The sequence below is a fragment of the Paralichthys olivaceus genome, chromosome 16 (genome assembly GCF_024713975.1).
Source record: "Paralichthys olivaceus isolate ysfri-2021 chromosome 16, ASM2471397v2, whole genome shotgun sequence".
Taxonomy (NCBI): Eukaryota; Metazoa; Chordata; class Actinopteri; order Pleuronectiformes; family Paralichthyidae; genus Paralichthys; species Paralichthys olivaceus.
The window spans coordinates 11,383,782-11,409,207 of NC_091108.1; the positions used below are offsets into that span (position 1 = coordinate 11,383,782).

The 25,426-nt window shown below is 39.6% G+C and overlaps 1 protein-coding gene across 4 annotated transcripts; it reads right to left on the bottom strand.

Moving 5' to 3' along the window:
- Positions 1-3,946: 3,946 nt before the first annotated feature.
- Positions 3,947-25,333, bottom strand: LOC109640675 (collagen alpha-5(IV) chain-like). Of its 4 annotated transcripts, XM_020104805.2 has the most exons (52): positions 25,088-25,333; positions 23,982-24,035; positions 23,477-23,566; positions 23,306-23,350; positions 23,077-23,121; positions 22,903-22,965; positions 22,401-22,454; positions 22,249-22,275; positions 20,230-20,298; positions 19,751-19,813; positions 19,621-19,656; positions 19,106-19,150; positions 18,884-18,964; positions 17,874-17,927; positions 17,680-17,745; positions 16,933-16,974; positions 16,761-16,814; positions 16,634-16,675; positions 15,702-15,786; positions 15,487-15,522; positions 15,180-15,356; positions 14,911-15,000; positions 14,740-14,823; positions 14,542-14,612; positions 14,276-14,464; positions 14,027-14,198; positions 13,831-13,920; positions 13,618-13,725; positions 13,392-13,486; positions 12,790-12,940; positions 12,593-12,703; positions 12,264-12,428; positions 11,977-12,063; positions 11,642-11,779; positions 11,322-11,420; positions 10,705-10,803; positions 10,302-10,441; positions 10,051-10,177; positions 9,881-9,961; positions 9,595-9,690; positions 9,435-9,482; positions 8,893-9,075; positions 8,351-8,481; positions 8,063-8,135; positions 7,712-7,786; positions 7,428-7,553; positions 7,138-7,233; positions 6,615-6,824; positions 6,326-6,503; positions 6,064-6,178; positions 5,794-5,966; positions 3,947-5,112 (listed from the first exon to the last, which is right to left on the bottom strand). In XM_020104805.2, exons 1-52 carry the CDS (start codon positions 25,157-25,159, stop codon positions 4,995-4,997), a joined length of 5,019 nt encoding a protein of 1,672 aa, XP_019960364.2. In that variant the 5' UTR covers positions 25,160-25,333; the 3' UTR covers positions 3,947-4,994. The 4 variants fall into 4 exon arrangements, with proteins under 4 accessions (XP_019960364.2, XP_069367889.1, XP_069367890.1 ...); XM_069511788.1 differs by lacking the exon at positions 19,106-19,150; XM_069511789.1 differs by lacking the exon at positions 16,761-16,814.
- Between the last annotated feature and the right edge of the window lie 93 nt (positions 25,334-25,426).

Sequence of the window (25,426 nt, forward strand, 5' to 3'; positions counted from 1 at the left end):
GAAAATGATGAATGGATGTCTGTAAAGATTCTGGTTTATTGCTTTGCTGGTATAACATGAAGATCAGCGGGAAACATCAAACACACTGCGGGCATTTACTACATTTAAACTCTATGTGGATTTGACAAAGGGAAGAACAGCCTCCTCTGCTGGAGTGAAAAAATGTGACAGAGTAGAAAAGTACTAATCAAAGAGGGCCTGTACAGAACTGAATGCTATAAGGAATGAATGAATAAATGTGGGTTAATTTGAATGACTTCGTAGAAACCACATGCACGCTCAAACACAGCGGTTCGTTCCACAGGACAATGGAGCACAGTTGGTGTTAGAGGAAGCCCACTGAGTGTCAGCAGTAGTTATTTAACCAACTCTATGACGAGCAGGACACGCAGGGCTCAGCAGAAGCTTTTCGGTTGTGTCATTTCATTTACTGCTCATTAAATATTCAGGGCCCACTTCATTGCGCGCGCCTCCTCCAGACAGTCGATGGTGCATTGAATAATGCAAACATTCAGAGAGCAGGGGGGGTCACCTATTGTTCGGCTTCCTGCAATAAAAGTGTCAGAGGTGCTTTTAAACAGATATGAATGTTGGTGCGGCTCCAAGTGGCTTCAGCATTTCTCTAGTTTGAGCAGTGAAGTAAAATATGACTGTCAAAGACTTTTATTCAAAGTGGGACCATTTAGCATTTTCTGTGACACTTAAAGTATAAATATGAAAGCATGGTGTAACTGTTGAATCAAAATGTCAGAGATATATAGAGATATCATTTTAAACACTGCTGACATTAAGCTACAGCTTGTAAAAAGTGAGACTGAAGCAACAACAGAGAAATGAACTCTAAGTTTTTGTTTTTTAATCAACATGTAGCAGGATTACGCAAAAACTATTGGGGGACGGGTTTTTTTTTCTCAATTTCTTTAACATTGCCCGATCTCTTTTTCAACAATTTCACATCTCATTTCAGAGGTGTATAGTAAAATGGACCCTTAAATTAGTAATAAATGAAAGTATGAAAAGAGAACGAGAGACTTGAATTGGTTTGGCATTCAGTCTGGCTCCTGAATGAAAGCAAGGTTAGCAGGAAGCCCAGGATTTCCAGAAGTAGACTTTGCAGCCGATTCTGCGAGTTGCATTGCTTCTTCCAAGGCCACGTCGAATCTTCTCTTGTTTCTCGGTGTCTTTGGGCCACTGGAGCGTAATTCCATTTTCAAATTCAGGAATCAAATCTGCAAATGTCCGAGTCTTTGTTGATTCCTATGGAACAACACACATAAAAATAATGTGAAAAATTATAAAGAACAGACTGGGCACGTAAAAAACTTTACCTCAGTATATCTATACGTTTCAAATACCTATCTGTACATTTGTTTTATGTTATAAATCATTTTGCTTGAACATTTACACTTATTGATTGTTGGCATGAAAGTAAAGTTGCGTAAGTACTCCATGTTTAGTCTGCACATTCCTGGAGGTGCAGTTCAGAGTATAATCAATGAGAGAAAGACTGGTATCTCCACAGAACCAGAATCAAATCTCATTAAAAATAAGATATAAATGTGCAAATATGAACAAACTTTACAATTTGAGAAACTATAGACCATCACATCCAGATTTATGGAGCATAATCATAGCTGGGACCTGGAGCCTGCCTTCAATCATTAGGAGGATTTTGTGTTGCTCTCAGCATTAGGAACATGCATGCAGAAAGGTATTACAGAAAATAAAGACATCTTACCTGCTTGTATCGTAATCTCTTGAGCCATGACAAAGAGTCTTGCTGCAGTTGCATGTTTTTAATTTCCTGCTCATTTTCCGGGTTTTTTGCAGCATATGATACAAAACACAAAAGTGCCAAAATGCAGAAGATATAGGCCATCCTTAGTCAGAAATTCTAGCTTGTGTGCTTCTTTTTTTCTTGGGAAGACACCACAACATCTACTGATGCGCACCCTAACAGAAGAATACTCTGAGATGACTATTTTATATGTTGTACCTTGGCCAAAAAAAGGGAGGAGTATCCTGGTTATCTGCGTAGAGGCCCCCCCATCAGTGCACTGAAGCATGTATTATGTAATTAACAGCAGCCATTAGGGGTGAGGCAAAGGTCTAAATTAGGAGGTTTTCACCAACCAGATGGTGTCACCATTTAAATAAGCACACAGTAAAAGTACACTATTATAAAAGAAAAGGTCATCCTGAAGCTGCCATTGTTACAAAATCCCTTCTGCCTCCTCGTCTGAAGCCAACTCCCTGCACGTGAAATGCTTTGTGCATTCATGTAAAATAAAAAACTAATGATGCACAAACACTGGGCAAACAATGATTTTATCAACCCTGCTGTGCTGTAAAGCTGAACGGGTAATGCAGAGACACTGGGGCATCCAGGGGCCATGAAGGTCACTTTATCATTTGTTACACCCTTGTGAGTTTGGTCTCTTTGCATCTGCGCATCTCTTTAATGAGATTTCTGCTCTGTTTAACTTTACAGTTCTACTGCATCTGAATTGAGGGGTATTTTAATGAGTTTGTAAAGGTACATGCTGTAAACGTGCAGCCGTATTACATGGACTGAAAAATGTGGCAACCCCTCCTGTTTGAATGTTTATAAGGCAAATGCAGGGTTTACTATGGTACAGTGTTTTTTAGTACAGATGAGTGCAAAGCCTAATTGAATCAATGGACTTTTTAAAAGTGCAATTTGTGAGTTAAATTTGATAGAAAATGGGAAAACAAAAGCATGTATGCTGCATCGCTCCTTCTCCTTTCCTCTGTTTCTCCTCACACAAGCCATGTGAAAAAAGATTCTTAGTAAAAAGTAGTATACGAATTATTCACAAATAATTCTTTGGTATTTTTGTGGTGATCACTGTTAATCTGTAAAGCATCTATGTGAAGGAGCAGGTAAAGAGAGATTAAAGAATGTATGAAACAAGAAAAATAAATCTTTTCTCATTATTCCTTGTGACAAATACAAGACTTGATTGAATACCAGTTGTTTCCAGATCATTAATACAGTATACAGCATTTAATATATAGTTTTTATATAGTTTGGATATTGCTTCATAAACCTGCATTATAACTTCCAAAGTCAGATGAAATCACTTCACCTGTTGTCGTTTAGGTTTGAGATCTGACCTGGGGAAGTTACATTTTATGGAGCCTATTTAATCCATTTTTGCGATCCACTTTTTTGTTACATTACAATTTGATACTATATAAAGTTGGAGTATATCCTCCAATGTGTGAAGCTAATCTGTAACTGAATCAGTTGAAATATCTTTCTAGCCCGAAGGACACGTCTTTCTAAAACAGGAGATGACCTTGAAGCGCATCAACCTCTCAACAAATCGCCATTCTAACCCAATTATAGAGGTGTAGAAGCCTAAACAATTAGTAAGTGCAGCATCGGGAGCAGAATAATCCTTTTAAGAAGGCTACAGAGAGCGCTTTAAAGCAAGTGTGTTTCCATACATGCTGACAACTGTCTGCACTGGGCCATGTAAGACTTATCTCATTCAAGGTGGCATTCAAGGGGCTGCTGCTTCTCATATCTATTATATCACGAATCACAGGTGTTTTGAGATTCTGAGCCAAAATTGTTTAAATATTATGAAGTAATCAGTGTGATACTTTTATTTATTATTATTACATTATTATTTTTAATTCAGCTCTTCTTTAGCCGTTACTTGTGATACAGCTGCCGTTGTTACATGAGAGTGTTAGTTATGACTGCGAGCAGTCGATATCTTGGAATATCTGCCTGCCAAAAAGAAACAGTTTGTATTGTGGACATTATTGTGCTTCTTTGCATCAAGCTCCTATGAGATGTATTGATCACAGTGGCAGATATGGATGAGTGAGTGTGAATAACTGTCCCTTTGAGGTTTATCGCTCTGGTGATAGTTCTCTGAGTGAAAAATGTGGAGGAATAATATGCTCACAAGATAAATAGTCTTCTTTATTCTTTTCTGGATGGAAATGGATAAATTACATACTTATTGAGTTTTTGATAATGATTCTTTCAATTCATAGTTACAATTTGGAATTGATGGCCAGAACAATAATATGCATTATTTCTCCTCATTTGTATTTAATCTTAATTCATTTTCCTCCACCTGTTCATCTAGTAACATGAGTATGAGTTGAAATTTGTTTTTTTCCATGCACCATTAAACATGCTGGAATGGAGGAATAAATGACTCATTGTTTGCATTTGGAAACAAGATAGTATAATAATTTCAAAGTGAGAGCAGGTCACATTTACAACTCACCTCCTCTCTAGATGGTTAAGGAACATTGGTGTCATTTGTTGTGACTAATACCTCCAACGTCATTGACTGGACTGCACTACCTTCTCAGGTCACTTAGAGCGAAGCAGCAAACATGTCACTGACATCACTGAGTGGACAGGTTAATTATTTCTCAGCACAGTTGTCAGGAGCACAAAACATTTTGGAGTTTTTTTTGTTTTTGTTTTTTAATCGAAAAGATCTCTTGTTATCACATGGTGATACATGACATTTTATCAGTTAAGGTACACATGGTCACAGATGGCTTGTTTTCAATATTAATACTAATAAAATGTTTAAAAAAAGATGTCGGGTGAAGTATTTAAAGTAAAACACTCAAAGTAAAAAATAAAGCATTTACAATCCAGAAAAAGACGATATGTAAAAGCTGATTAGGACACAGTGCTGCTGTTGCTACTAGTACCTTTTCCACTGTAATAATTAGTTGTTATCGAGGCTAAACATTAATTAATTGCTCTCCAGTGGCACACTACAGCATCCATACAATATAATGGATCACTAAATGTTTCATCAAATTTAATATTCACTATTTTCAGAGCTTATATAACTGCCATCAAAGATGATTGGCTATTTGGTTGAGTTTTCTCATTTAGAGGAAAAGCAAAGACACTAACACGACTAAAAAGTTCCCTCTCACATTCATCATATTTTAGATGACATTGAAAAATGAAGTAGTCAATATTAAAAACTGTCCCCACGTCCATCACCTGGGCGAGCCTTCACTGTTTTCCTACAGACTTGACAACGGCTGATAACATTTTCTAGAGTGGGTCCCTTCACAGTCCGAGGAACAGGTTTACTGGAGGGGAGAAGAAAACAGTGTTACAGAAGGCAGAGGCAGAACCAGGGGCTGGGACAGGGTGGCACTGGCCCCAACTGAAATCAGATTGGCCCCTCAAGTAACCCTGTCTCGTCACTAGTGATTTTTCTTTTAATAAAGTAGTCACTTACCAACAATAAATGTGGCAACCTGTAAAGAATTTGTAAGTTTTTGAATTACGCAATGTGCTTCAACAAAAAAATAATCTAAATATTTTGAGCTATCAAAGCTATCGAGCTAACAGTAAACAAGGAATGACTTAAATGTGCACCTTACTGAGTCAGATTTTATGTATTGACATATAATTGGTAAATTAGGTCCTTTTTATGGCCTCTGATTTAGAAGAATCCAGATCTGTATAATGGATTATAGCTGTTCATTAACCAAGCCATTGAAATCAAGAACATTTTGTAAGATTTGATGAAGCTAAACAGATTCATGTAAAGAAATGTATATTATAAGAGTACATATCTGTAATATTCCAGAATTTGATTCATGGCAGGGTGGATTAGGATCGAAAACTCTACTTGAATGCATCAGAAATGTGACAAATCAAACGCTTAAGAGAACTGTTTGGGTTAGCATTTGTTTCCATGTAGCATTCCACATCCTGAAAATTCAGGCTTTACCACTGTGTAAACACAGAAGTGATCAGTTTACCTGAATATCTTGTTGGGGTCAAGGGAGGCCAACCAGTAGCTGTAGGAGTCAGGGTAGTAGTTACATGTTCCCTTGCCGTGACATTCAATGAAGGGCACTTGGCGGAAACTTTCCAGACATGAGCCAGGAGAAACCAGAGGCTGGGAGGAGCCATCTGCCCCAACACCTGTTTGCTATAATGGATATAAGGTCCAAAGAAGACTTATTATTTGGGAAATGACAGTTGAGGAGATCCAGGGATTCAAAGGAAAGAAGCACTGGTCTCTTTACCATGACAAATGAGTATCCAGTCCACAGGGACTCCCATCCCTGGGGACATTGAGGTATCAGAGTTGTCTGGCTGTGGATGGCTATAACATTGGAGGTGGTTTCACACACTGAGCACCTAAACCACACATGCAAACACCAACGTTAATAGAATCATGCTCCATAAACAATTCATTTAACAATTTCAGTTAACAAAAATCAAATTGAGTTTAATCAAATTCCTATTTCAACTATATAGGACATTTTTGTGTATTCACTCCTCAACCTGCTGATGTAGGAGGCCAGTTTATCCCCTGTGATGGCAACCATGTTGGTGGGCATGGGAGTGTCAGTGGACAACCAGTACGAGTAGTCATTTCGAGAAGCGTAGCGACAGTTGCTCTCTGTGTCACAGAACAGGAAGGGCATGGTGGAGAACCGAGGGAGGCAACTTCCCATTGTGCCTAGGAGACATTTTCAAGGGGTGGAGCAATGTCATGAAATTACAAAAAAGAAGCTTCTATGATGTAGAATCAACACAGTATTTCTGTCTATGAAGGTTTCCACAATCTTACCAAGATCCTGACCATGAGCTTTCTCATTTCCGTTGATGAAGAGGAGGGAGTATCCAGAGTAGATGAAGCTGGAGCCATAAGGGCAGTCAGGGACACGGATGCTCTGACTGTGTCTCGCTATTAGGAAACTATCAGTGTGACATGAAAAACCTCTACCAGGCAACCCTGGAGGACCCTTTCGGCCTGGGTCTCCGGTTCTACCTTCCAGACCTGTAGAGTAAATGCTTCATTAATGAAGAACAAAATGTACAATGAAGTATGAACTGATATCAAATTAGCAATTTTGTTTAAGGGGATTCTGGTGTAATGGTGAACTGTCTTTGTCACTGTTACTGTCGGACTGAGGTGTTTATTTTTTTCTCACTGGCTTCCCACCCACCTTTACAAGTATATAATGCAAGCAACTACACATGTGCCCCATGATGTAGAAAGGTATCATATGTAGAAAGTCATAAGAGCAAGTTCTAATTCCACTGGTATCCATGTTTGCACATCTACACCATCTTTCAACCTATGCACTTACCTGGCACTCCGGCTCTTCCTGTGTCTCCTTTGTAGCCAGGAAAACCGGGCAGGCCGATTGGGCTGGAACCACGCACCCCTTTGATTCCGGGCTGGCCTGGGGAAGATACATCCAGTTTCAAATTGTGTCATGAAAGGCAACTTTATTGAACTAATATTATTTGAAAATACTGTACATCACACAACACATTATTATATCACACAATATGAAGAACTAGAACTAAAAAAAAAAGTTTCACATTAAAGTCACAATACAAAGATCGAACTGATAAAACTGATACAATTATGAACCTTGATGGCCTGGTGGTCCTGATGCTCCTGTGCTCCCTGGAGCTCCTCGATTTCCGGGGGGACCAGGTAAGCCAGGAGGCCCTGCTTCATATGTATATTTGCCAAATGCAGGTTCACCTTTAGGGCCTGTAGGGATAGGTGTGAAATAATCAACATTGGTGGTTTTCTAAAATTTCCAGGAACTGTACTGTGATTGTCAGTATAACTAAATCTAGAAGATATTATCAGGGCTCATTGTTATCCCTGCTTGTCGAGAGGAATAGTCAAACAGACTTCTAACGCACCAGGTGGTCCAGGAAAACCTTTGTGTCCAGGTGGCCCGGGTGGTCCTGGGATGTATCCGGGGTCTCCCATCCCACCTTAAATACATATTATAATTAGATTTCAAGTAGCTTTTTATCACAATTTATTTCATAAATTCTTTCTCATAGTTTATACCAGGACAAAAGTGAAATTAATCTCCAGAAATCTTCTTTTTTTCTAAATTCCTGGTCCCATTTGTGTTCCATCTCAGTTGTAGAAACCTAAATCAATTCTAGACTATTACTCTTCTGTGGTGACACATCTGCATTTGTCTGTGGAGGAATTCATAGAAGATACCTAATCTATGCACTAAAGATGAAATGATAAATTACCTGGAGGGCCTTGGAATCCAGGAGGACCCAAGTCACCTAATGGTCCTGGGCCTCCAGGTCTGCCTCTTGCACCCTGGGGAGGCAAATGAAACAATGAAAAGTCAAAGATTAGACTTTAGTATTGCAGAGAGATATCAGTATCAGATGTGATGTAACTGCAGGTGATGTATAGAATTGAACTGTGATAATCTGTTAAAAGAAATTACTACACATATAACATATTACTTATTAATATTTTATCAGATATTTTTAGGTAATCATCAAATAATAAATGTTATGATCACTTACAGGTGGTCCTTGAAGACCTGGATCTCCTTGTGGACCACAATAACCTGGGATCCCTGCAGGACCCATGTTCCCTCTGTCTCCTTTTAACCCTGCTACTGTGGGACCTGGAGGGCCAGGTAAACCAGGACAGCCTACATATACAGCAGCAAGGAGAGAGAGTGATTGCTGATAATCCATCCATCCATTTTACCACTTATCCCTTGAGGGTTGCGCCAAGGCTGGAGCCAATCCCAGCTGACTTTGTACACCAATGGGCAATTTAGAGTCTCCAATTATCTAAAGATGTATGTCTGTGGAGTATCCAGAGAAAACCGAAGCAGATCGGGCCTGCACACTGCAACAACTTGGTCAGACAATCTGTTTGAACCCAGAACTTACTTGCTATGAGGTACAAACCACTGCCCTACCACTGCACTGCTGCCATCAACACCTAAAACATATTGTACAATGTGTGATGAGCGAATGTGTCCAGAGACACTGGCTGATTTTGTGCCCCTTTTAAATATGTCAGATCCTTTAGTCCCGCAGCAGGAAATCCTCACCTGGTTTGCCAGGAAATCCAAGATGGCCACGGCTTCCTTTTAACCCAGGTAGACATTCCCCTTGTCTACCTGGTAGCCCATGAGGACCATTAACCCCACGTATGCCAGGAAGTCCTCTGTCTCCTGTCGGCCCAGGACTCGCTGTTACAGACAAGCCAGGAGGACCAGGGTTTCCTGGGGGACCTAAAATACATAGAGAAGAGTCCACTGATGTCTTCAGACAAACAAAGCAATAGTTAAAAGGATTAAGATTGTTAGTGAGATTTTTAATTAAGATTGAACTGAACTCTAGACATGTCATAGTCTCTATCCTTATCAATTTAATTTCATGGTGTCAATATTACTAATTTGTACACACCTTACAATTATCACATGAACTATAAATGAGCAAGTGGCCAGCTACACAGAAGGTTAGAAAGCAAGACAAACCCCTTTGGGCCTGAAAACCAAATTTCCAGTAAACTTTCCAAATGTGTGAAAATGAAAATGAATCAAAACTTGCACAAGTGGGATGTTCGTAGAAGTGTTATCTTTTACCTCACCTGGTTGACCTGTGTCACCACGTCTTCCAGGTGTCCCGTGAATTATGGCTGCAGGGTTGATATGGAAGGTTAGCTTTGGCTTCCTCAATTACTTTGATGACTCAGGATGTGCATGATCCCAACGTGCCATGCAGGATTTTTAATGGAAGATATCTCTTACTGTCCCCTTTCTCTCCTGGTGGTCCAGGGATCCCATCCCGGCCCTGGTTGCCTTTCGGACCTGGATAACCAGCAACACCCCGCAGACCTTGCTGTCCTGAGGCAGGAGACATGAAAGAGTCTGAGGTTTAATTTAAAATAGAATACAAATAAAAGTTCAGTACCTATTAGAGTATTTTCTAAGTACACATTAGGTTGCATCTTGAAAGTATTGTCGTAAATTGATTTGGTGACTTTTTTTATGGTATTGTTATATAGCAGAAAATGATTAATTTAAAGGGCTATGCCTGGTGATCCATGAGTTCCTGTGTGTCCTTTGATTCCTGTAGGCCCATCTGAACCTTTAGGTCCTTGATAGCCTGGTAAACCTGGAATGGGAGACAGAAGTTGGATGGAGAGGTAAATAAAGTGTGTGAAAAGACGATATGCCCAGTTTTCATAAATTAGTGGTAGTAACCATTGTCTCCAACAGGTCCTGGGTTTCCTCTGGCTCCTGGGCTTCCTGGTACACCTACTCGTCCACTGATACCAGGTTCTCCTCTCTGACCTTTCATCACTTCACTGTTGCTTGATCCTGGTTCACCCTGAGGACAGGAATAAGAATGAAGAAAAAAAAAATAACTTGGTCAATATCCATATTTCTATATATTTTTTACAAGATTGGATCGCTCTGCCGAGTCATTCAAAAATATGTTTTTGATCTGTCACCTTTTGTCCAACTGGTCCAGGCAGTCCATACCCAGAGTAGCTTGGTTCTCCATCATCCCCTTTGAAGCCAGGTTGACCTGTTTCGCCATTGGGACCCGGCCCTCCAGCGATACCTGTATCTCCTTTTATTCCTTTCAGGCCTGTTAGGGTTAAACCAAACAGTTGTTTGTTTGGTAAAACAAATGTATTGATTTAAGTTTTTTTTATAATTTTGTGCCTACATATACATAAAAACTATATTGCAAACCTTATTGATTGTGAGAATTATTTTCAAAAGTGAAAACCAAGAATTGGTTGTAAATAACTATTAGACTCCTCAAGATTAATTAAATTACTTGTGAGATTGGAGGTGTGAATTTGTACTGAAATAAAAATAGGTTAATGGCGACAGTTTAGGTTTTACCTGGAGGCCCTCTAAATCCTGGATCTCCCGGGACTCCAGCAGGTCCTTGACTTCCTTGGGAGAACGCTACTCTATCAATACCTGGAGCACCTGGAGGGCCTGGACAAAAGATAAGCACACATTACAAATACAGTTGCAAATAATGCAAAAGACATGCTATCACCATGACATAATTTATACCATGTGAAAACCCTATATTCTAAATAATCTATTTCTAATCTTATTGGTTAATGCAATACAACATTATATAATGGCATTTATATGACAATGACATTATAATAACCCTAACTCTAACCATAACCTTAACCGTAACCCTAACCCCTACACACATATTTGAACCTCTCTATCTGATTGATGACACTTAGTGACAAAATACATTCCCTAGCCCCTTACCCTAATGTTAACCTTCCAGACTAAAACCCTAATCCTAACCCTGACCTAAACCTAATTCTAAACCTAACCCTAAAACCAATCTTAACCCTAAAACACCCCATTGAAAATGTCCTCACTCTGTAAGGTGTATGCTTGGAATGGTCCTCTCTAAGATATAAATTCAGGAAGGAGCACACAAACTCAAAATTAAGTTTATTGTTAGAAATGTGACTCTAATTTCAAACCTCTTGGTCCCGGACCCCCTGGTGCTCCTTCTGTCCCTCTTTGCCCTTTTGGTCCAGTACTTCCAGTGTTTCCATGGGGACCAGTTTGACCAGAATGACCTGGCAAAGCACAGTCAGGATTAAAGTATTTTTACTATTCCATTAAGTTTATGTATTCCAGAACCGCATCTGTGACTTCACATGCACTCTGGACCTGGAGATACCAGGCTCTGTCCTACCACATTTTAACATTTATTTCAACCACAACATGAATCGATGTTTTACAAATTGTGCAAAACTCCATTTTACAGTATTACAAACATTTGCTATGATTAGTTTACCAATATTGCCAGGGTCTCCTGGGGGCCCAATTATATCTATTGGTGTTGATCTAGTGCCTGGAGGACCTGTGGGACCTGGTTCTCCATCCATGCCTGGTGGACCCTGGGAACCTTTGGCTCCATCTTGGCCAGGGGAACCTGTGTGGTTAACAGTCATGTTAATTAACTCCATTATAAGTGTGGATAACATCTACAAATACAATGAATAACTAATAATGGAAGGAGGCAAAAAGCTCTGACTTGTATAAGACATAAGACTTTATTTATATGTGTCATTAGATACACAGTGATTTACTTGTCTCTGAAGGTGTGTGTCTGTTATATTCATGTGTTACCTATTTGGCCTGGTGGTCCTAGAATTCCAGGCAATCCCTCCAGTCCATATCCTGGTAAGCCGTCTGGTCCTGGGTCTCCTCTCAGTCCTGATGAAATCCAAGTGTTACATTTAAAGACAAACTCTTTCTCAGCATCTGTACATTCTCAAATTGGCACTGCATAATTATTGCTATTATTGATATGCACTTTAATTGAATTAAATGTTTTCCTATATGACAAATGATTGATACAAGAACTGAAGATCATGAAATGAGTGTAGTGTTCTGTCAGAGAGATAAAGTCCTACCTGGTTTACCAGACAGGCCATTTTGTCCCTTAATCCCTTTTTGTCCAGGAAGTCCACGTGAACCCGTCACTGATGACCCAGGGGAACCAGGCTGACCACGGGGGCCAGGCTGACCCGACCCTGGTAAACCTGGATTCCCCTTCTCACCAGGAAAACCATTAGGTCCTGGGATGGGTGACACAGAGAGGGATGTGGATGAAAGAAAATGGGGGTTTATATAGTAGTAAAGCTAAAATTGAATTAACTTTTATCTTTCACATTTTTAGCTTTCACGGTCCTGGAGTTGGCAATAAGGCAAATCACATGTCTTCAATGTACTGTAGACTGACCTTGGAGTCCTGGATAACCATTTGGTCCTGGTGGTCCCTCTGGTCCAGGTAAACCATAACATGACTCCTTGCTACCAGGTAGTCCAGGGGGCCCTATAGAGCCTTGACTTCCTGTATGCAGCATAGAGTAATGTTATACATAGATTAATATGTGTTTGTTGAAATATTGAATGCATGAATGAGTATGGTATGACTACCTTTTTCTCCTGGAAAACCAGGGTTACCATTTAGCCCTGGGTTTCCAGGTAGACCAGGAGTCCCAACATCTCCTACATGTCCCTGCACTCCAGGTTCTCCCGGAACCCCTGGCAGGCCGGGGAAGCCACGTTTTCCAGGACCACTATCACCCTGATAATGAAACATACAGAGCATTATTTATTTATTTATATTCAAAAATCTCTGTGTGCTATGCTAGTGCTGGGACATATCTACCATTATTTGTCAATGTACTGAATCGGGAGCAGTCTTCGGAACTTAAACAGCTGAAGAATCTCTCATATTCTACACCAAATTCAGTTCTGTTTAGTGTTGAAATCTCACTAGTGAACTCTTACTATATTTTATACAGAACTTATGGCATCTACCTATATTACATTCTCAATAAAATGAACACGTTCTCAAATTTTTTTTATAAATAAAAGTATAATAATAATAATATGTTTTCAACAAACCCAGTTTGCTGCTTGTCCCTAACTGCTGTTTTTATTTTGTTCCCTTTGGTTGTATATTTTATTCACACAATAGCCAACCTACTTTATGTAGATTTCTATATATCACAGATCTTGTTTATGTCCCTGACCTTCAGTCCTGGAACACCAGGAGGGCCTTGTGAACCCGGCTGACCAGGCAAGCCCATACCTGGAAGACCTGGGAGACCTGGCTGCCCTTTTTCACCTGAACAACACACACAGATACACACATATAGTGATATAGTGATTCTCCTAAGGCAATATCAAACTAACACTGATTATGCACCTATTGTATAAGCTTGGCTCTTTTGCTTGACTTCAATACACATTGATTACCTTTTGGCCCTGGGATCCCCAGCTTTCCGGGAAATGCCAGATCCCCACTTTCTCCTTTCTGTCCTGGGGTACCTGGTATTCCTGGGGTACCTGGCACTCCTTGATGACCTTGATTTTTATTAGCAAGTATGAGATATGCTTTCATCATCTATTGCATAATAATGTTCTGAGCAACCTTCCATCCATCTGCCATCATCCTTAAGCTATGCTTACCAATGTTTCCAGGTGCACCAGGCAGACCTTTAAATCCAGGTCGTCCAGGGAGTCCTTTGGTGTGAATATGCATAGGTTCCCCTTTCTGGCCTATCAATGAAGGAGAGGAGAAAGGAAAAACAATGGCTTTCACTATTTGTATTTGTCTATCAAATACTGTTTGTTCTATTGTTTGTTTATCAGTGTGTTTCTTTACCTGGATTTCCAGGCAGTCCTGGGAAGCCAGGTACACCAATATCTCCCTTACTTCCTGGATGTCCAACTTGCCCATATCCCACTGGGCCAGGGAAGCCAACTGGTCCTGGACTGCCTGAAGGCCCTGGTGGACCTGGAAAACCCTGGTCTCCCTCTACACCAGTGAATGGATACTAGAGAGGTGACACAAAACTTTATAGAGCTTTTGGTCCCAAATGGCATAAGCTCAAGTAAGTCTCAACATTCTTACTAAATCCCCTGGAGAGCCTTGATATCCTTTGCGACCTGGTAATCCAGGAGTCCCAGGGAGACCATTTGCACCAGGGTTTCCAGGCTGTCCTGGGCCTCCTATCTCTCCCTTTATCCCCAGGGTGTGATAGGAATGTGTCTCTCCCTTTTGTCCTGGAGGACCTTGAAATCCTGAATCACCAATTGGGCCCTTTAGAAAATAATAATTGTTTATAAAAAGAAGCAAAAAAACCAACAAAAAACTACTTTATAATGATGATATCTTACTGGTCTTCCAGGGACACCTCTAGGTCCTGGGAAGCCTGGATCACCTTTGGCACCTGGTCCTTGATTGTAGCCTGAGCATCAGAAACAATTGTGTCTATTATAGTTTTAACTATTTTGCTCTTCATTGTTACCAGTAATAATGTAAAAATGCAATTCAATGTAGAATACTGGAATGTTTTCAATCAGTCCAGGTTTTACCAGGAATGCCAGGTGGCCCAGGGGGACCTGATAAGCCTGGGTGTCCTGATCCGGTACACTGATAACAGGGCTCCCCTTTCTCTCCTGTACAAAGCATAAGAATGTATGTATATATACATTAATATGTATTTTGTAAACCCTATTTTCATTACACAGTATTTTTATTGCCACCTTTCATTCCAAAAGTTCCGTTATATCCCGGGGCTCCAGGAATACCCTTTATTCCCTTCATTCCCGGGACACCTTTGGTAATCCTGTTAGCTATAAGCAACACAAACAATAAAGTCAAAAAGTTTATTATTGTTTCGTAGTATACTCACTATTGTATCAAAAAATGTTATTTTCACCATTGGTGCATTTGTTTGTACTTCACTAATCCAAATCCAAATCCAAAAAACCTTAAAGCACGAATTCAAATGTCCTTTTGCATTTATACATACTTCTGTCTTCTGGACGTCCAGGTGGGCCCTGATCCCCAGGAAGACCTTCATCACCAGGATCTCCTTCTAGACCTGGGAGTCCAGTATAAATATCCCCAGGGTCCCCAGGGTCCCCTTTGGAACCTGGAAAGCCATTAGGACCATGTGGGCCTGGCACATAAAAGCCAGATGCACGGCCTGTGTGATGAAAAGTGACAGACTGAGAAAGATATATTCAGAAAAAAAGCAATGCCTCTCTATTCTGCACCTTTAAAATACAACTATATTTTCTATAGGTAGGTAGGAGGTTAGCCTATTTTCTTCACACCTGGAAGTCCTTCTGGTCCAGGAAATCCCACAACACCTGAGAACAGAATAAGGACTTGGGTTATTGTCTGATTACTTTATGGAGTTACCGGTAATGCAACTATAGAACTTGTTATAACGCAATCATGTCACACACTGACTTTAACCTTTGTTGTATTTATCTATTTTGTCATCTCACTATCTGTCACTGTCTTTATCATAAAGCTGTTCATCTACCCTGACGACCAGGAAGCCCAGGTGGTCCAGGGGGACCAGGATCTCCATGATATCCTTTGAGTGGCTCAGGCACAGGCCCATATATCTGCAAACAAAACCACAGGGGTCACGTAGTGAAATCATGGTGGTACAACAGGAATAACTAGTCATGCACAGTACAGAACACACTAAAAATTCATAAGAACAATGTCTAATCCTCATTCTTTCCTCTGTTCATGTTTCAATAAATTATTAAAACATACCAGTTTGCCTAACTCGATCTCTCCATCAGATTATCACAAGGGACTTTATGTGTCAAGTGTGAAGTAATACTGAAATACAGTCATACACCATCAGTAAGTGGTTCATAAATGCAAAAGTGAAGGAGACAGCCTGCCACAGTGATGTTAGTCCTTGGTGGGACTTAAAGAAAACCTGGAAAAGGCAATCCACTGTTTGAAGACAATATGGAGACTACATTACAAGATGCAAACTAGACATTAGCAGTAAGAATCAGAAGCCACATTTGAATTTGCTTATGATCCAAAACATACAAGCTCTTCTGTGAAGCCTGAAGCCTGAAGCAAATAAATAGGATATAATCTCCCAGATTTATGGAACCATTTGTGAGATAAAACCCCAGTCAGTAGATAAGCTTAAAACACAATGGCCCTTATCCTATAATAAGAACTCGGCATGTAATTACAAATCATACCTGATCTCTTTGCTGCAGACATGGACTCAAAACTTAAAAATGTAACATTGTGCATGGTATTCACTTTACAAAATCAAACATTAGTCAATATTTATTTATTATTCATTTATTTGGCTGTGTTTTCTCTCTTTTTGTGTGTAGGCTTCATTTTTTCCTCTGTGAACGTGTCTGTAGTCTAAAAATGATTTACAAAATTCAAAAATCAGGAATACTAAGTTGAAAATGATGATAAACTCACATATCCGGGTGGACCATGTGGACCTCTAGCTCCCTTTTCACCCTAAAAATAGAATATATAGACAGAGCATAAAACAAAGCACAGCAACATACCAAAATGTTGTTTTTGTCACTAATAGATCACCAACCATTCCTCCTGGTGTCCCTGGATATCCTGGCTCACCTCTGTGGCCAGGGTTTCCCTACAGAAAAATGTATGTATTTAAAGGCCACATAATGAGGCCACACACACTCACACACACACACACACACACACACACACAGACACAATAACATTCAAGAACAGTGGTCGAACAGTACCTGATGGCCTTGACCAGGATCACCATCCTTCCCTGGCTGTCCCTGTAAGAACATTTAAAAACAACATTAGGTATTCAATAGATTCTGTAAAAAGAATAGCCTGCCAAGGGCCCTGAGCATATTTAATTTATTTTCAATGGAAAGAAATTGCATCGTTTGCGGATAGCTGTAGGGATTAAGGCCAAAAGATGTGACCCTCAAAAGCAGTGATTCTGTTCAGGTTTGTGTTACAAGATGAAAAAAAAATATTGGTGGATTTCATGCAATGAAATCTAAAAAAAAATCAGATCAAATTGACCACAAATATGGACAACATGGCAAGTACTTAATTTATAAACTGTATTCACCTAACTGTGGATTAATGGAAAGATATTGTCCTTAACCCTTCCCCTTGTTTCAAAGAGGACTTTATGTTGCAGGTCCTTTTCTGGGTTGGCCCTTCCAGTTGAGGTAGTGATGAAAGCTATTTTACAGCAAGATAATTCTGAGTGTGTCTTTTTTCTATTCATTCCTTTCCTTCTCCTGTATAATAGCAAATTGCATTTAGTTTGATATTGCATTACTGCCCTCTGCTGTTCATCCTTATTCTTGAACTGTTCCCTAAGTGATATGCAAAGTGATGTCATAAAACCAACATCTGCATAGAGGGAGAAAGATATGTAAATTCAACAGTCAAATACATTTGGTCTGGGACACCAAAACCTTTCATTTATATGCACATTGAAGAAACTGAAGCTAGTGTCTTACTTCTGGACCCTTGTGTCCTTTGTTTCCCTTTTCTCCTTTAGTTTTGAGGCCAAAACTAACGTCTCCCTGAGAACAGATTGAAATAAGCACAGGAATATTGAGGGAGGGAAAACAAAACATTAGAAAGGCAGGATATGCAATGGCAGTTGTTGAACATTTGAAATGTATATACTGTGCTGTTAAAAGAAACTTACTGGTTCGCCCTTGCAGCCCTTTTCTCCCACATCTCCTCTATCTCCTTTTAGAGCCTGAATAAGAAATAAACCTTATGTAAGTCAGTAGTTGCAACAGACAGACATTGTAATATCTACTAGCCATAAATATTGCTACCATGTCATATTAAGAAAACAATCCATTCCCAGTATTTCTTTTGTATGACCCTTTAACTTTTCCATTCATGCCATTATCAGGCCACGATTTACAGTTCTACACAAGAAATACAAATTGTAATGACTTGTAATGTCATTATAAGTTGGGATATGAAGCATTATAATCATTACCCTCTCACTGTATGTTAAATGAAATGTTTCCATTCAGTGAGTGAAGTTTTTGACCAGCCTATATACCTCGGCAGTATGTGAATGCCTGCTTTTTAATCAACTGCTGCAAACTTAGAAACTGTTCCAGCCATTAAAATGTCACATGCTTCTTTTTATTTTTGATATGTTTTCTGTTTTGATTTGTAAAACAGGCATGGTGCTACATGTGTTGCCTGGCCTCAGATGCTCTATCTCTGTCTCAAATTACCGGGCACAGTAATTAAGGACATTTGTAATGGTTGGCAACGATAAACTGATAAATGTTTACAAACATTGATGTGACTGATTAAATTATATATTAATATTATATACAGGAAACAACACATTGTAAAATATTTAAAGGTGTTGTGAAGTTGCATGTTGCAGCTGAATATCCCTCACCTCACCCTCCCCTTCCCACCAACCTGTGGCAGCTTTCAGTTATCAAAAAAAAGGTGATTAGTTTGTCCAGTTTGGACTATTACAAAAAAATGGCAGCCTCCGTAGAGAAGACCAGCTCCTGATGAAAGGGTCTATTCTTGCATAAATAAAACAACAATTCATACAATTTAGATGATCACACTCGTGAAAACATCACTTGGAATATTTTACATTACATTTTTGCCAATAGATACCTTTCACCAAAATCTTACACACTGGACCTTTAATTGTCACGATGATCTGACCTCAATCTGTTGCTGTATTTCAGTCAAAAACTCCCTAATCCGACCTGGTGACCCCGGTGCTCCAGGTGGTCCTGGTCTCCCCTAAATCAAACAAATTGAGATCATCCTCAAGACATAATACAGATAATGTTATGATTATTTATCAGAAATTGTCAGCATCTTCTCCTCTTTAATTAAATGTAAAATTACCTGTTTACTTCAACAATGGATTAAAAAAAATACCTTTGGTCCTTGAGGTCCTGGGATCCCGCCTGTGCCCCCTTGACCCTGAAGGTCAGGAAAGCATTTGTAACTTGTTTGCATCTCAATCTTTCTCAAACAATCCTTCCTTTTGCTTTATCTCATTTGTCAAGGTCTTGTTTCTGCAGCACCAACCAAAGGGCATAGATATTACTATCCCTTTTCTGAAACTAATTCTGTTTTCACCATCTGAGAGAAGTTTCACAGAGAGTTGGGAGTATGGAACCCATGTGCCTGTTCCCACAACAGAGTAAAATACTGCCCTACTGATAAACAAGTGCTGTGGCTAAATGGTAGCAACAGCCAGTAAATGTTTATGCTATCCCAGGCTGTGTGAACACTGGTAATTGTTATGACAATTGGATAACAGGGGCAAAACAAAAAAAACCTGCAGCTGTGGTTTTCAAGTGGTTTCCCAGTACAAACTCACTCTACTGATCACAGGTGTCAAATAGTATTGGTGTGTGCATATCTAATGAAATATTCACAAGCATTACCTTAGATCCCTGAGCCCCTGGACGGCCAGGAAAACCCTGTTCATAAAGAAGGCGGACAGCGACATCAACCATCACATCATAGTATCCCATGGTGTCAAATGTACTTAAACAACAAGGCAACTTCACTTACAAAATTGCCCCTTGGTCCAGGGCCTCCAGGTGGTCCAGTCTCTCCACGGGAACCTGGAGCTCCCTGAAATACAGACCAAGCCAGTTATCAAGTTTCTTTGACAGTCATCCATAATCTATAACTTTCATCCTTTGAGCGTCACATACAGGGCCAGTCCCAGCTGACATTGGGTGGAAGGCAGGGTACACCCTGGGCAGATCGCTAGACCATCATAGGGATAACATACTACCATTCACATCTATGGTCAATTTAGAGTCTAATTAACTTAGTTAATTGGGCCGATTAACCCAACCCCATTCTGCAAGGGGAGGAAGCTGCAGTACCTGGACAAAATACAGGGAGAACATGCAAACTCCACTCAGAAAACCCCCACCTGAGTCCAGAGTCAAATCAGGAACCTTCCTTCTGTGAAGGTACTACATGGTGAATATTATTCAAATAGAAAACTGAGTGATTACTAATGCAATATAAATAGTTACCTGTTTTCCATCCCTCCCAGGTGGCCCAGGTGGCCCTCCTACTGAATTTGCTGATGCCAGAGATTCACCCTGTATAATGATGGAAATATGTTTATTTATCATTTGATAAACATAAGTATAATCATTGAATTTAGTGTTAAAATACCTAATAATCTCAGATATGTAATAACACTTTATGGTAGATGTAACAATACTTAGCTGTAACATTTCGAAAATCGAGCTCCCAGTTGGGCTCTGTAGGCTTCATCACTTATCTTTATGTATCCATGCACTTGACATGCACATGCTCAGAATTACAATGACCACAGCCAGTGTCTTGGGAGCTGCCTCAATGGATCGACCACATAAACCCTACTTCACATTCACCATGACTTCAGCAACTAGTGGAGCAGAATCGATACTTAGAAGGTTTTACTGTGTTTATAGAACAAGGGTTACACATGCTTTGCTTTCTGAAGGGCTTCAACAAGCTTAAAGAGCAAAATTGGTTTAAAGTGTCATGACCCAGACATGACAACACAGTAATAGGAATTACAAAAAGTGCATTTACACAACAATTTCTCACAGTCAAGAGCCACACAAACACTTCCTGGGTGTTAATGTTTGTTCTTTCAGAGACAATGCTACTCCAATCATCTAAAAACTGATTGCGATGTCATAGATCAATTTACATGGCTTATTACCATTTGCACAAATGTCTTACCTGCATTACTGCAGCAGTTTAAAACAAGTGGGGATTAAAGACTGGACGAGTGCAGGCACTTGCATGTATGTATGATTATTCAACTTATCACTTTTATCACGTGAGGTGGTTTTAGCTTATAGCGGGTGCAAGTTTTTGAGATATGCCTCATTGCTTTTATTTATTTTTCAAGGACCCGGTGTGGCAGCTGAATCGAAGCAATCGGTCCATTTGCGCTTTTGCAACACAGCTGTGTCACCTCTTCTGGATGAAATGGAGCGATGTTTGGGAACCAGCTCATGCAGATAACTCAAGCTGCATTGCTCAATGCATGTGACATGCCTCACTCTCCATACGCACCCTCCCATTTTGGTGGTCTGCTAATATTTTCCTATTTCTCCCTTTGCCTGTCAATACCACCTCAGCATCCATCTGCATGCTCCAACTGAGGGTTGAAGATATTTGCTCATCACTCACCAAGATCGCTTATCTCATATCTGGGCAGAGTGATGAGGTTGCAGCCTTCAGACTCAAATTATAGAATGGAGCTTAGCCCAAGTTCAATCAGGAAGATTATCTTAAGGACTTACAAATTCACAATTCTCTCACAATTCTCTCTCCCTGCTTTTTCTAATTAGCTGACAGTGAGTGTTTTCAGTAATCTCAACCAGATTCTCATCCAACCAATTATGTCCTTGCTGCCAAACTTTAAATCTGTTCTCCTCTCCCTTGCTGTCAGTTGTAATTTCAGTGATTTGCTGTGTCCCTCTTCCAGCCCAATGACCTCTAGCCTTCATATCCACAGCCGTAGTTCTGTGCCTCAGCATCACTCCATCCCATCACAACCACCACCAGAGTCTAGACGCTGGGGGGTTGTCCTATTCTACACACAGCCTCAATCCCTTTCAATCATAATGACATCACTGGGGGTGTAGCTGTCAAAAGTCTAATTTATCTCCCATCACTTCCTCTTCTGTTGTGAACGGCAATAAAACATTAATTCAGCTGTCGATTGAGGTCTCCCCTGAACTGCTACTGTAATAAACATTTCATCTCAGTGGGGCAGATCACTTTCTTTGGAGGTTGTTGTTAAAGATAAAAGGCATGAAGACTGAAGTGCATTGACCTTCGCTGAGACATGTTTACCAACACATGCCAGCGCCTCATACATAAGGATATGGACATGTTCATAAAGATGAGCCACACCTGAAGGTAAAGCCTTATATAGATCACAAAAAAATTAAGTATTTTTTCCTTCATATAAACTTCTTTAAAGTCAGTCAATGCAGAGGAATTCTCCCTCTTCATTAACAGAAAAAGGGTTTAATGATCATTACCTTAGGTCCAGGCGGACCTTGTGGACCCTGCAAAGTAAAAACAAAGCCAGTTTTGAACAGTAAAATTAATTGAAGTTGATTAGAAGTGTAGAAAGCCTCAAGACTTTATTTTGGTAAACATAATAATAAATTGTTTTAAGTTTGTTTCTTACTGGTTTTCCATCAATACCGTAGACCCCAGGGAGTCCGGGATGTCCATCATCTCCCTAGAAGAAGGTCAGAAACTCTGATGAATAAATAGATTTGTTTGAAATCAGAAGCAGTGGTGGAAAGTTCTCACCTGGAAAAAGTTTGGGATTTCTAAGCTCCACCAGCTCACTGTTGTCTCATCCAATCACAGCCTGACATGCTTGCCTTTACCCGATCAGGTACTGTGTCTCTAAGCTGTTACAGTACAGTGAAGTTTTGTGACCACCCCTCACTACCATAGCTGTGAAAACCTCTCAAATCAAACCCTTGGACCTTAAGTTTCCTGTTATGAAGACATTCCTTATCATCACCACCAGTGTCTATGCTCATGGGAGAACTTTCCTACACACCTACTTCCTGTCTCAGCATCAAATGTCTACATCTCTGTCTTATTCTCATTTGTTCCTTAATTAAATGTCCCCTAATATGAAACTTTTACAGATAACATAATTATTTTTTTCTTACATCAGTTCCATTGCATCCTGGGGCCCCTGTGGGTCCCGGAGGCCCTTGTAAACCTGGGATACCCTGTAAGAAAATTATTAATTATCTATTAATCAGAAGTTTTAAAAAAAGTAAGAAGCATCTATTTAAATGCTGGAATATACATTTACACAGTATGAGGACAAGACAACTCACTGGTAAACCATGAGACCCAGCAAATCCTTCTTTGCCCTCAGGTCCCTGTAATGACATCGTACTTTTCAAACAACAAAACAGGTGCAACAGAATGGATACCCGGTCTACTATAATGCACATACATGTATTATGCACAACTGCATTCCAGCTCAAGTCAATTTTAATCCACTGAGACATGACTCAACACCAAACAGACAAAAGCAAGGACAACACAGTTACAGTATGTTACCGGATCGCCTTTTGGTCCCATGTGTCCATCAGACCCTGTGTTGCCCTGTCAAAGACAATATAATTAATCTTATGATTAATTAACATGATTTGAATCAGTGTTGACATCTTATAATAGTTTGTGTTTTGAAGTCAAACAAGAGAAGACATAAGAGCCCGCTTTATATTTTACCTTAGCTCCCATTGGCCCAGCATGGCCAGTTGGTCCTGGACGGCCATCCACTCCTGCGGGACCTGAAACTCCTGGTAAACCTTTGTCTCCCTGTGTGTGTGTGTGTGTGTGTGTGTGCGTATTTATGAAAGACAAATAGACAGAGGGACAGACAGATGACAAATGAGATATATGATATATAATTTTAAAATTGTACATTTACACGTCAGTGATTAATTAGTGACTTCGTTTATGACCTAAGATATCAGAATGTATGCAGAATTTGTAGACCATTAAAGAGTGTGAATTGTTTATACATTAAATTGGATCCTACAGTAAAATAATTCAAAATAAGACCTCTGCTCTCTGGAAAATAATATGTTAAAGATGATGAAACACACTTGAAGCTATAGCTGAGACTTATTTAAATTATTTAGACAGCAATGTAAAGAGAAGTAGATCTAAAACAGCAAAAGCTAAAAGTAATTCACATTTAGTTTGATTAGGGAACAGTTGATGCACTCACCCTGCTGCCTTTCACGCCTTCACAGTGGCACCTTGATTTTCTACCGCACACACACTAAAAAGAAATTATAACATTATTCAATATATATTGTCTGCATGGAAAACATGCCTGCGTTTTCTTACAATTAAAATGTGCATTTTGTTTCTGATTTACTAATGTATGTCCAATTTTCTTTTTTACACTTGCATAATCTATATCATAGATTGTGTGTTTTATGTTATTATTATAAATTTGATTGTTTTCATGTCAGCCATTACTGGTTTCTACCAGACCACACACGTATTTTCAACATTTTATTTATGTGATTTGTATTTATGTTGTGTAAAATAAACTAAATAATAACACCAACCAATACACACAAATAAGATGTGTTCCTCCTCTGCTTAATGCTTGTTTTGCTTAGTTCCAGTGTTATGTCTTACATATACCACTTACTCCATGACCTTCCTTAAAAAAGGCCCACCAACATGGCCCACATGAAAAATACTGTACACACTTAACTACATGTGCAGACCAACCGTAAACAAATCCATCTCTTTTTGGCACAAGATGTTTGCAGATAAGCTCAGACACTGCAGTTACAAACAGACCTTTGTGTTGTATATGAGAGCTGAGGCAGTGATGAATGAACTGCTCTCACATTATACACAACAGGAAAATACACATAGTGCTAGAAAAGGATGCTACGCTTCTATTAATAGTGATTTTTGTGTGAGATCTGGGTGAGTGGGTTCAAGTTCAACAGCATTATTAAGTATTTAAAAGGTTTATACATTACTGACATCTGCTTAAAATGTAAAAAAACATTTACACATTTACACAGAATGTGTGTTGAATATGTAATGATATGTATGTAAATATGTATGTATGTATATATATATATATGTATGTAATGGATGTATATTCATGTTGTGACAACCTCAGCATCTAACTTTCCTAAGACTTTCAAAGAAATGGCTAGCATCACAAATAAGACTACACAATATATAAATAGAATGAAATAAAAGCAAAACTTAAAAAAGATCAGCACAATGTTTTGTTTCAGTGCTGCAGGCTGAATGAAATCATATTATTCTCAGTTAAAGAAAAAACAAGAAGCTTCTTACATTTTTGGCCCCGGTGCCCAGCAGCATCACAGCAAACACGATCAGAGGGACTATGAGCAGTGGCCTCCCCATGGCTCGTCTCGTTTCAGTCAAATCAGAAGTTCGGGAAGTATTTGCCGACAAACCAGAGGTGATGAGTGTTTCAGAGCATCCTCCTGCAGTGACTGGCCTTCAAAGCACACACCCGCACCCTGCTGCAACACGGACACTGTCAGGTTATCGCCTCAGTTCAGATCAAGGTTGCCACATGTGGGCGCCTTGATAGACAGAGATGTTGTTTAACTTAATTCTGAAGTGGAAGGAGGTCTGAGCTCACTGATGCAGCCAACCACAATCATC